Source organism: Hyla sarda, chromosome 1, assembly GCF_029499605.1.
Source record: "Hyla sarda isolate aHylSar1 chromosome 1, aHylSar1.hap1, whole genome shotgun sequence".
Classification (NCBI taxonomy): domain Eukaryota; kingdom Metazoa; phylum Chordata; class Amphibia; order Anura; family Hylidae; genus Hyla; species Hyla sarda.
In genome coordinates, this window is record NC_079189.1 from 116898431 (window position 1) to 116912776 (window position 14346).

The 14346-nt window shown below is 41.7% G+C and overlaps 1 protein-coding gene across 2 annotated transcripts in view; it reads left to right on the forward strand.

Moving 5' to 3' along the window:
• Positions 1 to 14346, forward strand: part of AGA (aspartylglucosaminidase) — a 44609-nt gene that overhangs the window by 22765 nt on the left and 7498 nt on the right. For both annotated transcript variants that reach the window (XM_056560556.1, XM_056560562.1), the window contains exons 7-8: positions 5258 to 5365; positions 8648 to 8781. In XM_056560556.1, coding sequence (XP_056416531.1) covers positions 5258 to 5365; positions 8648 to 8781 — 242 coding nt within the window. The remainder of the gene's footprint in view (positions 1 to 5257; positions 5366 to 8647; positions 8782 to 14346) is intronic.

Sequence of the window (14346 nt, forward strand, 5' to 3'; positions counted from 1 at the left end):
AGTTGTAATAGTTTTTTTTTTTTTTTTGCAGGATATGTTTTTACAAGTTGGCACCCTTTATTTTACCATATAAAGATAAAAATATAGTGTAGGACAGAATTAATGGCATTGTGAAGGGCTTGGGCAGTTTAATGTGGATACATTTAAGATTATGCACTTGGACCGAGGCTGCAAGATCTATAAGAATGTATAAAATAATAAAACACTGAGTATAACTTCGTCTGGAAAGGACTTTGGGGTACTGGTGGACAGTACCTCGAACTTCACACATAAATCAGTGGGCTCAACCAAAAATATATACTTGGATGCTGCCAATGTTTAAATTACACAAAAGCTGAAAGAAAGCATAAACACATGCTGGGCACACATCAGAATCATATATTTGAAATTCTTTATTATTCAAACAATGCAATATACACCACCAAATACTTAAAAACTCTTAAAAAAGGGACGGACCAAAGTCCAAATCCCCCTTAAAGCCACGGGACACCGGTATCTCCTGTATCACACCAAATTATGCTATCTCCCTACACAAATGAGCCCCTATATTGAATGTTACACAATATTGCACAAGTATTATATACCCACGACAAGGAAATAATTCTACTGCTGTATAAATCCCTAGTCAGACCACACATAGAATACTGTGTACAGTACTGGGCACCAGTGTACAAGAAAGATATAGTGGAGATGGAGAGGGTTCAAAGACAGGCAACCAGAGTAATACGGGGAATGAGAGGACTACAGTACCCAGAAAGATTATCAGAATTAGGGTTATTTAGTTTAGAAAAAGAAGGCTTAGAAGCAGGGCTGCCATCAGAAATTTTGGGGCCCCTTACACAGCTCAAGGCCTGGCCCCCATATATAGTTGTAGGCTTCTCTTCCCCCCCCCCCCCCCCTATATAGTTGCAGGCCCCTCTGTGTCCCTGTATATAGTTGCAGGCCCCTCTGTGTCCCTGTATATAGTTGCAGGCCCCCTGTGCCTCCATATATAGTTGTAGGCCCCCTATGCCCCCATATATAGTTGTAAGCCCCTCCGAGTCCCCACAGATATACTGCCTCCAGCTTTATATACAGTATGTCTGTGTACTGCCATGCTTCGGTGCTCCGACCACTGCTCATCCAGTAGGTCCCCGGACCAGAAGAGCAGTGGTCTGAACACTGAAGGTGGCATGTTGGATAATTACCTTCCTGGCCAGCTCACTGCTATGCTTCAGGAAGTTCTAAGGTTTGCAGGATTGAGGGGGGTTTTAGGACTGAGAAATCCCTCTGTGAAGTGAGAAAAAGAAAATCCCCCCTCACATGTATATAATTCCCCCCCCCCTCCCCTCACTTCTATGATGAATGATGATGGGATAGGAGAGATAAATGCTGTCTGAAGAGGAGAAAATAATATAGAAAATCATACCAGTAAGAAGATAACAGTCAGGACACTGCCTACAGGCTTTACACACACAAACACAGGAAGCGACACATCCCCCTCTGCTCCGCTCCTCTCTATCAGTATGAAGTGACGTCACATGTCTATTCTCCCAGGCAGTCTCTGCGCTGCTCTTAAAAGGCCTGAGTGGTTCCCTGGATGAATGCATGACAGGAAAATCGACAGTATGTGCTGCAGCGGCGCCCTGCAGGCTTCCGGAGAGTGACAGCATGTGTTTGCGGGCCCCCATCTGTCAGTGGGTGACATTCACTCACTGACAAGCTCAAAAAGGTCCAGGGCCAGCCGGGCCTCCCTAAGGTTCAGGGCCCCTTATAAGTGTATGGGTTGTACCCCCCCCCCCCCCTGATGGCGGCCCTGCTTAGAGGAGACCTAATAACTATGTATAAATATATCAGGGGACCTTACAGAGATCTCTCCCATGATCTATTTATACCCAGGACTGTATCTATAACAAGGGGGCATCCTCTACGTAAACAGGAAAGAAGGTTTCTACACCAGCACAGCACAGTTCTTTACTGTAAGTGCAGTGAGACTGTGGAATTCTCTCCGGAGGAGGTGGTCATGGTGAACTCTTGAAAAGAGTTCATAAGGGGTCTGGCTGCATTTTTGGAGAATAATAACATTGATGGTTATGTTTACTAGATATTTAGGGACAGCATGTTGATCCAGAGATTTATTCTGACTGCAATATTGGAGTCAGGAAGGAATTTTTACCTCTAGTATGAGGGTTTTTTGCCTTCCTCTGGATCAACTCAGTAAGGACTCATTAGGGATATAGGTTGAACTAGATGTACTCTGGTCTTTTTTCAATCTTATGAACTATGTTACTATGTTACTATATAGTAGCTTCCCAAACTTCAACAAATTATTATACAAAGTGCATAGCTATAACAATATAACTGTATTTAAAATGTCAATACTTAATAACACACAAAAAGTAGCTGCTACCCAAAGTATCAAAAAGGTATATAAGTTCCAAGCAAGGAGAGATATATAAAGAATACATCACAATAACACAGAAGGAGCGAAGATTTTGCCAGCTCGAGGATTATATCTGCCTTCTTACAGGCAATAGCTATGCGATTCTTAGCTGTAGATAAACATTCATTTACAGAACTTTTAGGGTATGTTCACACATAGTTGAGGTATACCTATGATGAAAATTACAGGTCAGGTCTTTTTAAGTGGGAGAACTTGCACAATTGGTGGATGGCCTAAGACTTTTTTTCCCCCACTGTAGATGACAATGCATTTTCGAGCAAAATCCTCAGAAAGATTAGCCATGTCTATTCTTTCTGTGGACCCCGGAATCAGGATTTCCATGGCAGATATTTTCACTGTGTGCACAGTACAGCAGATCATATACACAAAAGTCCCCCATAGGGTACCCTAGCTAGGGAGCAACTAATTTTAATAAGCAATAATAGGAATTGGTAGATAAAATAGAGAAAGTTATGTTATGTGGACCGTTAAAATTGGAGTCTTAGGATCCAGAATAATGGAATAGAAGAGTCCCTAACATAGAAGCCGGAGTTGAAATTAAATTAGTGGAACCATTATTGGACCAATCCAATTCCTATATATTGTGTTTTTAAACACCCTTTTTTTGTATTATTTTTGCACTATATATTTTATTTTTTTTAATAATAAATAAAAGTGAAGTTTTAAAAGGGTGACCCTAGTTGGGGTCTTAGTCCCGGATGGGTTTTCGACCCTGAAGGGAATTGGAATTTATGAATCACAGTACAGCAGTATCCCATTGAAAATGCTGCAGCAGAATGTCTGTGCAAAGTATTCCGGTGGAATCCCACACGAACATTTTGCTGTGTGAACATTCTCTTAAACTGCTTGAATGTTGGGTGGTGAGAGCTATATTAAGGATTTCTGGATCATCATTAGCCCATCTTGATGGCCAATGATTTTTTTGACAGGTAAGAACGACCTGCTCAGCTGACAAAGGGTCATTTACTTATTTGTCAGCTGATCAATGGTCCTATTATACAGGCCTATTCGTCCAATAATAGCTCCATGTAAAATGGCCCATACTGTTCTAGATAATGTTAATGCTAAACTCAGACTTCTTATCTGTAATATACTTATTATAGCTAACATAGGTCTGATTGGCTAATTAAAGTCTCCTACATTCCCAGATGTGCAAGAATCCTTTTATTAAAAATATCTTCCTATTTGAAAAGACAATAGCCTATGGTAACTCCATCTTTAAATTTTTTAGGTGTATTTTGGAAACTTGGTCCAACAATACAAGGTGTTTACATGGGCTACTGACAGAAAACAGAGACTGTGTAAAGCAAACAATATAGATATACAATACACCAAAATGTGTTTGTTCTTTTTATGTGTATTCCATAAGAAACGTAGGAAGGACTGTGAAAACTTGGGACAAATTTTTTACTGGGAAAAACAGCAGCTTTCAAAGGGAGGGGAGACTTGCGCTGTCCAATACACCCTTACTGCATGTATTCATTAAAGTTAGCATGTTCCTTTAAATGGACTATGAGACAGGTTACCAGCTTTTTGTGTCTTGCATGGTCAGTCACCATGTAGAACAAAAGTACTAACGTGGCTAACACACAAACATAATACAAACAGTAATGGTTTTACTCTTCTCTCCATACAAGTCTCAATATTATCCGTAATTTTCTACAGTCCACAGATATAAATGGCAGTTTTTACCCATGTATACTTTATTTATTACTTTCACTATTTACTTCCTATTTTCACTACTTGGTCCCATAACTATATTAGGGGCATTAGTCCTAGGTTTATCATACAGAAATGTACAGACAATGATGCAGCAACTCCACATATTAGCAGTCTCCTCAGCATCCCATGACCCACAAATATATACCTGCACATATAGCGGTGAGCGGCACTTTACCAGCAGGCAGCCACGCTGTACCAAGGACTCCAGTTCTGCCCCTTCTACCAAGGACTACATTCCTCTCCTCCTTCTTTCCTGACTGCACGGTGGGATGGCAACTCTTACTTGACTCAAAGACTGGCACTGGACGCTGCCATGTTTACTCCTCTCCCTGGTGTTCCAGTCCACAGCTGTGCGCATGCATATTTGCTCCCCGTTCAGCGCAAGAACCTGTCAGCTGACTGCCCATTTGTGACTAAGCCACGCCCACCAAAATTCCCTTGGCCTAAAAAGACTGAAAGGACTGTTCTCGGACTATAATTTTCGGTGGCCAAAATTTCGATTCATCCCTAGTTAAAACTATTTTGTCTGTACTTCCTACACATTTTTGTTTTATTAGTTTCACTACATAAAGACAGATTGTGAAGCTTCGATAGAAGTAGTGTGAAGTCATGTGTCACATGCCATCGCCTGTCTTCTTCCTTCTAAATTGGCTGGGGAGGGTAAGCTAAGCTTAGTTGCTGCCTGGTATTTGTTTGCCTGGTACAGGAGGTTTGTATTTGGAAGGTACTACTTTAGTGTAAGCCAGTAGTCTGAAACTGTGGCCCTCCAGATGTTGCAAAACTTCAACTCCCAGCATGGCCGAACAGCCATTGACTGGTGTAAGCCATATAACACCCACTTTTTTGTGTATATTACTACACTGGTACACATAATAGCGCAAATCTATGCCTGCTCCTGTATTGCACAAATATATAGGTACTTGTCTAACAAGGAATCTTCTGGAAATTTCCATTATATTAAGTTGCTTAAATGTAATGCAACAATGTAAGGAGTGCAAGTGGCAGCCTGATGCTGTGATGTGCTTGGAAGGGACACTGTTGGCAACGCCATGAAATACTACAAAATAAATGATTGATAGATTTTCTATCTAGACGGGTGGGAGACTCACCATTGATTGGAGCCGGATCCTATGCAGACAGCTCAGTTGGTGGAGCGGCAGCTACTGGAGATGGGGACACCATGATGCGATTCTTACCAAGGTAATGTGTGAAACAGTAGTGTTCTGGGTAAGTTAAGTGAAAGATGTCTAATCCTGAAGTTTCTTAGTAATGCTTGTAAAATGGGGGGGCTTCATACATTAAATATTATAATGCTAACATGCTGGATTGCGAACAGAATTTTGTGTACAATATGTCTTTGTTTTAGTATGTTGTATACAAATTTAATTACTTGGTGGTGTTAGGTAATATTGGGTGAATTAAAGGGGTATTCCGGGATTTTTTATTTGACTATACTACAGAGGCTGTAAATTTAGTTTAGTTCATAATATAGTGTCTGTACCTGTGTTTTATGGTCTCAAAATTGATTTTTGCCCCATTAATTATTTTTAAAAGCATACAAAATAACTGTGGTCTCAGGTTTTCCCAGTTTGCAGTGTGGCTAGTCACTAGTCGGGTGTTCAGAGGGAGCCTGGCTTTGCTTCAGTGGGTGGAGCGACCGATGGGTGGGAGGAAGATCATTCTGCAAGAATTGTAGTTTTGTAACAGCTGTAGGCACCCTGGACAGAAAACACTGGTCTATTGCATCGAAAGGATTCAATGGGTATTGAAATTGTATTTCAATGGGTGGAGTGGTTGATGTGTGGTAGGGAGAAAAGTGACTTCACACTTACAAGCAAGGAATCATGGGACTTGTAGTTTAAAGGGGTTCTCCGGTGCTTACACATCTTTTTCCCTATCCAAAGGATAGGGGATAAGATGCCTGATCCCGGGAGTCCCGCCGCTGTCACGCCCCCTCCCATAGGCTTGCATTGAGGGGCGGAGTGTGACGTCACACTCCGCCAGCCCGTTGGTCGCCTGTAATCAGTCCCGGAGCGAACACTCTCCGGGGACTGATTACAAACGGGGTGCTGCGTGCATGATCCCGGGGGTCCCCAGCGGCGAGACTCCCGCGATCAGGCATCTTATCCCCTATCCTTTGGATAGGGGAAAAGATGTGTAAGCACTGGAGAACCCCTTTAAGGAAACAAAGTCCAACAGGAAATAACCAGTTCACAAAAAGATAGCCTCAGCATTATGGTAATCTCACAACATAATCATTTAGCCCCAAGACAAGCACAGATCCTTCCTAAGCATGTCCATTACTGTCTGCCAGGTATGTACTAAAATCACCTTATGGTGGATAACCCCTTTTACACAATATTGATTACCTTGTGACAATGGTACCTACTAAAGTGGGGGAGACTTTAGGTAGCAAGTGAATTGTCAGTTCTTGAAGTTGATGTTTTGGCAGCAGGATAAATAGTCAAGTGTGAGGATTTGAGAAACTTTTATGAGGGGAAAGTTGTGATTATACACTGCTCAAAAAAATAAAGGGAACACTAAGATAACACAGCCTAGATCTGAATGAATGAACTAACCGTATGAAATACTTTCGTCTTTACATAGTTGAATGTGCTGACAACAAAATCACGCAAAAATTATCAATGGAAATCAAATGTATCAACCCATGGAGATCTGGGTACGGAGTCACACTCAAAATCAAAGTGGAAAACCACACTACAGGCTGATCCAAATTTGATGTAATGTCTGCAAAAGCAAGTCAAAATGAGTCTCACTAGTGTGTGTGGCCTCCACGTGCACGTATGACCACCCTACAACGCCTGGGCATGCACCTGATGAGGTGGAGGATGGTCTCCTGAGGGATGTCCTCCCAGACCTGGACTAAAGCATCCATCTGTAAACTCCTGGACAGTCTGTGGTGTTGGTGGATGGAGCGAGACATTATGTCCCAGATGTGCTCAATCGGATTGAGGTCTGGGGAACGGGCGGGCCAGTCCATAGCATCAATACCTTCCTCTTGCAGGAACTACTGACACTCCAGCCACATGAGGTCTAGAATTGTCTTGCATTAGGAGGAACCCAGGGCCAAGCGCACCAGCATATGGTCTCACAAGGGGTCTGAGGATCTCATCTCGGTACCTAATGGCAGTCAGACTACCTCTGGGAAGCACATGGAGGGCTGTGCGGCCACCCCACACCATTATTGACCCACTGCCAAATCGGTCATGCTGAAGGATGTTGCAGGCAGCATAACGTTCTCCAGAGCTTCTCCAGACTCTCACATGTGCTCAGTGTGAACCTGCTTTCATCTGTGAAGAGGACAGGGCGCCAGTGGCAAATTTTCCATTCTTGGTGTTCTCTGACAAATGCCAAACGTCCTGAATGGTGTTGGGCTGTAAGTACAACCCCCCACCTGTGGATGTCGGGCCCTTGTACCACCCTCATGGAGTCTGTTTCTGACCGTTTGAGTGGACACATGCACATTTGTGGCCTGCTGGAGGTCATTTTTCAGGGCTCTGGCAGTGTTTCTGCTTGCAAAAAGGCAGAGGTAGCGGTCCTGCTGATGGGTTGTTGCCCTCCTTTACGTCTCCTGGTAGCGCCTCCATTCTCTGGACACTACTAACAGACACAGCAAACCTTCTTGCCACAGCTCGCATTCATGTGCCATCCTGGATGAGCTACACTACCTGAGCCACTTGTGTGGGTTGTAGACTCTGTCTCATGCTACCACTAGAGTGAAAGCACTGCCAACATTCAAAAGTGACCCAAACATCAGCCAGGAAGCATAGGAACTGAGAAGTGGTCTGTGGTCACCACCTGCAGAACCACTCCTTTTATTGGGGGTGTCTTGCTAATTGCTTTTATTTTTTTGAGCAGTGTATCAAGCCAAATATCTCCAAAATGGCATTTCTGGTGGGGTTTTCCTGGTATGCAGTGGTAAGTTCCTGCTTCAAGTGGTCCAAGGAAGGCCAACAAGTAATGATCCCTACAGAAGAGCTATTATAAAACTAATCATGGAAAAATGTAGATAAGTGTGTGAGTAGCTTTTCTGGGAAAGAAGTGGCACATGATTTACTATGGCAAACTGGTAGAGATTGTGTGATGCTTTGAACAAGGTTCTGCTGAAAAACCCTGGGTCCTGGCATACATGTGAATCTTAATTTGACCACTTACCTAAACATTGTTGCAGATCAAGTACATCCCCTTCATGACAATGGTATTAGATAATTGCTATGGCCTCTTTTAGAATAATAATGCACACTGCAATTGTTTACTGGGCCTCCACATTTCTCAGATTAAAATTTGATCGAGCATGAGTTGTGTGTGTGCTGGAGAAAGGAGTCTGATCAATGGAGCCCTCACCTCAACTTACAAGTCTATATAGTGTGCTAAGAGGTGACGTTTAGGGATGTATGCACTGCTGGCATCACCTTTTTTTTTTTTCTACAATTATGAATACTATTTACTGGTTTATTTTAGTTATCAAGCAGTGGAGAATATGAGGATGGGAGCAGACCCCACGACAGCATGTCAGAAGGCTATTTCTAGGATTCAGAAACATGTTCCAGTCTTTTTTGGTGCTATCGTTTGCGCAAATAGGACAGGAAGTTATGGTAAGTTTACATTTATATGGGGTGAATCAGACAGATACATCATTAGGAACATAGATGGCTTTACTTTAATGAAGCATGTCTGACCATTTTGAGTATTAAACTACAATTACATCTAATAATGACCCCATATTTTAAGTCCAGACTGCCAGGCAGAGAAATAGACGGATGTCTCGGCCAGCCATGAAGCGGAGCGCAGTGCCACTTCCTCAGCTAATAACGCACAATCACAGCGGGTTTTAGCAGTGAAACCCAATGTGAACAACTATTTTTTGACTTGTCTGATCAACATGTCAAAAGTTGTTTTTAAAGACATTAGCACTTTAAATGTTATATGAGCAGTTAATAGTGTTAGCTGCTCATATAACATTTAAAGGGAATTATTGTCTAGATTTTTTTTCCTAATGTTTAGAGCCAGACGCTAAAACGTGTTTGTTTTTTTTGTTTTTTGTAACGTTTCTATTTTCTGATATGATTTACAGGAAGCCCTGTGAAAATAGGCATAATTGTCCGGCGCAGACTTTATTACATTCTAGGTTAAAGTTTTCTAGGTATCCCCTGTGCCGGGAAGGAGAGGTTGAGCTCTTATCTGTTGTAAATAGTGGATCCTATCTTATTTATATGCTAGATTTACTTTTCACTTTTTAATCCAGTTTGTGATATGAAGGACACTGCTGAAAAGTGATTTTCTAGCAAACCTAGTGAATTTTAGGTAGGCTGTATGCCAACATTTTAGGATTCCTTAATAATATCGATAGGAAAATTCGGAAAAACACCAAGGTGTGTTGTGAATGTTAATGAAAACCCATTATTGTTAATGAGGTTCGATGTTATGAATGCCAATTCTGTACGATCGGACTCTTAACGGGTCGGATGCGAACAGCAATGTGAACCTAGCCTAATGGGGGAATTGGTAACAACATGACCAGTATTCTGAGCATACATTGCTGGTGTCCATATGGAAGCTGTTTGCTGTTGCCAATGCCTTTTAAAAAAAAAGACATATTGGTAATGTACCTAGCTTTCCTCGACTTCTGAATGGTAAGTATTTTGTGTTGTACTACAAGCTGCTGCTGTGTTAAGCAAATTTCTTGTCATAGATTTGGAAGAAAACAATAACCTGGCTATGTGAACAATAAGATTGACAGCACATTATTCAGTTGTTTGTAGGTCAGGTGTTGGCATACACATTTTCTTTATTAAAATAAGATTTAAGAATGTTGGGATTGTGAAAGATTTCAATGTAATCACTGCCGATCCTCACTGGAGCATTTGCTACTTCAATTCAACTTGTCCTGGTTTATGAAGCTTCATGTGTTACAACCTCATGGCTTATACGTTATTTCACATTTTTGTGTAAAGTACTTTGTCTACCTACCTATTAGCATTATCCTGATACTTTGTAATACACGCACACATTAGATTGATTTAAAGAAAAAAAAAAGGCTGATTTGTTGCTGATGTTTCTGCAACTGGAAAGTAGTTCTTTTCATCTGAATTAACTTTTGGCAGAAAGTGCATGGATTTCTGCATCCCCAATCAGATCGGATAGTTGCATCCAATCTGATGTGTGTGAATATACCCTAAAATTGCATTTTTAAGCTACTGTCTAATACAGAGCGAATTAGATATATTCAGCCTGTCCATCTTACAGGTTGTGTGTGTTTTGCAGCTTAAAGCTGTCAGTGTGGTCCCAGCAACAGTCATGATGACAATTGATATAAGAGATTGAATTCTCTACATTTACAGTGTGGGGGAAGCAGTAGTCGGAGACCCTCCCTGTCAACTGAGCTAACATCTGCTGTGGCTTAATTAAGGGTACATGCACACAATACATTTTTGCTTCAGAAATATCCATTTGGAAATCCACAGCAGAAACTGATGACCTACCCTTGGATCAAGAAGCAGAATCCACATCAAGAAGCAGCACGTCACTTCTTTTTTTTTTTTCTGTGATGCAGAATAAAAAATCCTCGTGAGAATAGTTTATATACTATATATTATACACACTATATACTGTGATGTGTGGGATCACACAAATTGGTTGCTTTGCTCCCCCACCGATTTACCACTAAGTCTGTAAGGGGAAGAGACCGCATAGTGACTGCCTTCTCATACTTCCCTTCTGTGGCTGTTGGCCCCTATCAAAGGGTAGAGGGCAACCTGTTGCTATGAAATTGAATGCCAACCAAACGGTGCAAATTGTAACACCTTCTCTTAATGTTCACCTATCATTTCATTAAACTTTTGACATGTCTTAATTTTTTGTGTTTTTTTTGCTAGCAAGCAGTTTACAGATTAATTGAGACTATAGTTCTTTCTGAAAATTTGTAGACTGATTGCTCTACTTGCAGGAGCAGAGCTAAGCAGAAAAATAAAGGGGTGCAGCCCTCTGCTGAGCTCTGCTGCCCACTCATTTTAGTGATCAGTAGAGGTCTCAGCACCCGGACCCCACCGATCACAACTAATGACATGTCACTATAACATGTCAGACATTTATTGAAGTATTTCTTCTTTAACAAGCAGTAATGTATTGATCATCATATGGGAGGCACAGCATAGCTGCATAGTCTTTATTTTTTCCCGGTCACCATGACAGCACCACCAGTTAGGGACTCCACCCCTAGGGACAGGAAACATGAGGATAAAAAGAACCACCCTCCCCCTCGGCCTCAGTGTGTTTCCTGTCCCTGGAAGCTTGTCTGAGGCAGGAGTCCCTGTCTTAGGTGTTTGGATAGATATGCTGAGGGCGCGCCTGGGCTACAATCCCTGTAGTCTCTGGGTACTGGCAGTCCTGATTACCTCCCTAGAGGGTGAGTCGTGACTGGTTTTCCTGTGCCCGATTCCTAGCCTGCTGTGAGGTGAATGCTGCTCATGGATCACACGTAGTGTGGGGTGGGCAGTGGAGGAAGAGCTGATAGTGTTCCTGTTCTTCCGCTTGCATTTCTAATGTATAACGCGGAATGGAGGGGCCGGCGGCTGGAAGTATGTCACAGAGTCACTTGACGGGCCGGATCTGACGTCTGACACCGGTGTCTCTATGCGGAAGTGCGGCCCAGTAGTATTTGGGCTGCCTCTGCACATTCCCTCATTCTCCAAAGGAAGCCAGCCAGCAGTTACAGCCTGTAGCAGCATGAACTCTTCCAAGGGGGACCCCAGACGGGACCCGGCTAAATCCTCAGCAAAGACTCCATCTTGGGTATCCAGCAATGCCTGAGTGAGTGCACACATTTCAGTTAATTTGAGGTCTTATTAATGCCTAGTCTGGTTTATCTGTTCTTTTTAGGGGGATGTACCTAGAAAAGCAAAAAAAAACAAAAAACTAAACACCTTGAGTATAATACATGTAAATTTAAGTTACCACAGGGCTATGAGAAGCAAACATGTCCATCATGCGTAGCTAAAGTTTATTCTGCTAAAGTCCCATCTCTCCTATCATCCATGCAGGAAATGATTAGGATGGAGATACAAAATTCGTTGATATCGGTCAGTGTTTCTGTACCTGCCGTTAATCCTCCTATCCCTGATCCTCCTGCAAATGCTGTTGCTCAGGCTTCAGGGTCAGAGGAGGAAGGAATTATTGTAGATTCAGCATAATCAGATAGAGATTCCTCTTCAATAGAGGACACTACCTCTGGAAGACCTTTCTTTCAGGCAGAGGACACTGATGGGTTAATAAAAAATGTGAACAAAATTATGAATGTTGAAGATCCCAGAGAAATTAAAACTGTCCAGGACATTATGTTTGAGGGATTGGAACCTAGGAAAATATATTTCCCTGTTAATAGATGTATATCTGCATTGATCAAGAAGGAATGAAAACCCTGAAAGAAAGAAATGCCTTTCTTCCTAGAGCACTAAAAAGAAAATATCCTTTTGACAGTACGGAACTGACAGAATGGGAAAAAGAGCCACATAAATTTTTGGTAATCTCTAAGGTTTCTAAAAAAAAGCACTCTTCCTCTGGAAGATATAGGCGTACTTAAAGATCCTATGGACAAAAAAAGGGATATCCCTTCCAAAAATAAACTCTGTGCCCTTCCCTGTGAAGGGAAGTTGCTTTTTGGGCCTGTTTTATCAGACATCCTAGAAAAAGCAGGCGATAGGAAAAAGGGTTTTCCTTTTATATACCTTCTGCCAGACCTGACTCAGCTAGATGGCGTTTTCCCAAAAAGTCAAAAGGTTACCTGTTTAACCAGGCATCTACAGGTACCAAAAAATCTAATCAACAATGACAGTCTAGGGAGAGTTGCCGGCAGACTGGGAAATTTTGTGGTGGAATGGGAGAAAATATCGAACAGCTCCTGGGTATTAAATGCCCTAAGAGAAGGGTTGTGCCTGGAATTTCTCAGTCCCCTGCCGACTCGCCTAAAAGTGACCTTAAGTCACTCAGGGCCCACAGGCCTATTAGCTTTACAAAAATAAGTTTTGTCCCTCCTAAAAAAAAAAAGTGTTAATTCCAGTTCCTCTGGAAGAGTTGGGGTGAGGATTTTACTCTACCCTAAACCAGACAATACCTACCACACAATTTATAACTCTAAAACCGTTAAAACGGTACTTAGTCTACCAAAAGTTCAAAATGGAGAAAGTCAGGTCCACTGTAAATTTACTAACAAAAAATTGCTTCATAGCCTCTCTAGACATAAAAGATGCCTACCTACATATCCCAATCCATCCCGACTTCAAAAATTTTTTAAGGATAGCTATTCAGTTAGATCTAGGTCTTGCTCATCTCCAGTTCAGAGCCCTTCCGTTCGGTATAGCTGTAGCTCCCAGGGTATTTACCAAAATAGTATCCGAGATGGTGGCCCATATATGAGAGGGGGGACCTTTGTTCCATACCTGGACAATTTTCTTTTAATAGGACAATCAAAAGGAGAGGTGGAGATGTTTCTAGCACATGCTATCGCTATCCTAAAAATGTTAGGATGGATAATAAAATGGGAATAATCATCTTTATTCCAGAAAACAAAAAGCTCTGCTGGATTCAGAACAACAAAAATCTTTTCTGCCAATTCAAAAGATTCAAAAAATACAAAACACAGTGAGGAAAGTAATCAGTCTTCACTCCATCACCATAAGAAAAGGAATGTCACTACTAGGGAAATTCACTGCAGCAATACAAGCGGTGCCCTGGGCGCTTTTCCACTCAAGAATTTTGCAGGAAAATCTCTCTTCTTGGGACGGCTCTTTAGAAAATCTAGAGAAAAACTTTTTGTCTATATCAAAAGAAAAAAATATCTCTTCTATGGTGGTTAGTAGAAGACAACTTAAGGAAAGGTCTGGACTGGGTAATAGAAGACCCAAAAATACTTACTACAGATGCTAGTCCCTGGGGGTGGGGAGTGCATATTGGAGACTCAAATTTTCAAGAAAAATTACTCTCAAACGCAAAAGAACTTTTAGCAGTTTATTATGCTCTGATGGAGGCTCAGAATCTTCTCCATCAGGAAAATTTTTAAATCTTTTCAGACAATTCCACCACAGTGTGTCTGTTAAACCGTCAAGGTACTACAAGAAGCAAATCACTTATGCAGATTGGTACTCACAGTTTTTGTTTTGCAGAGG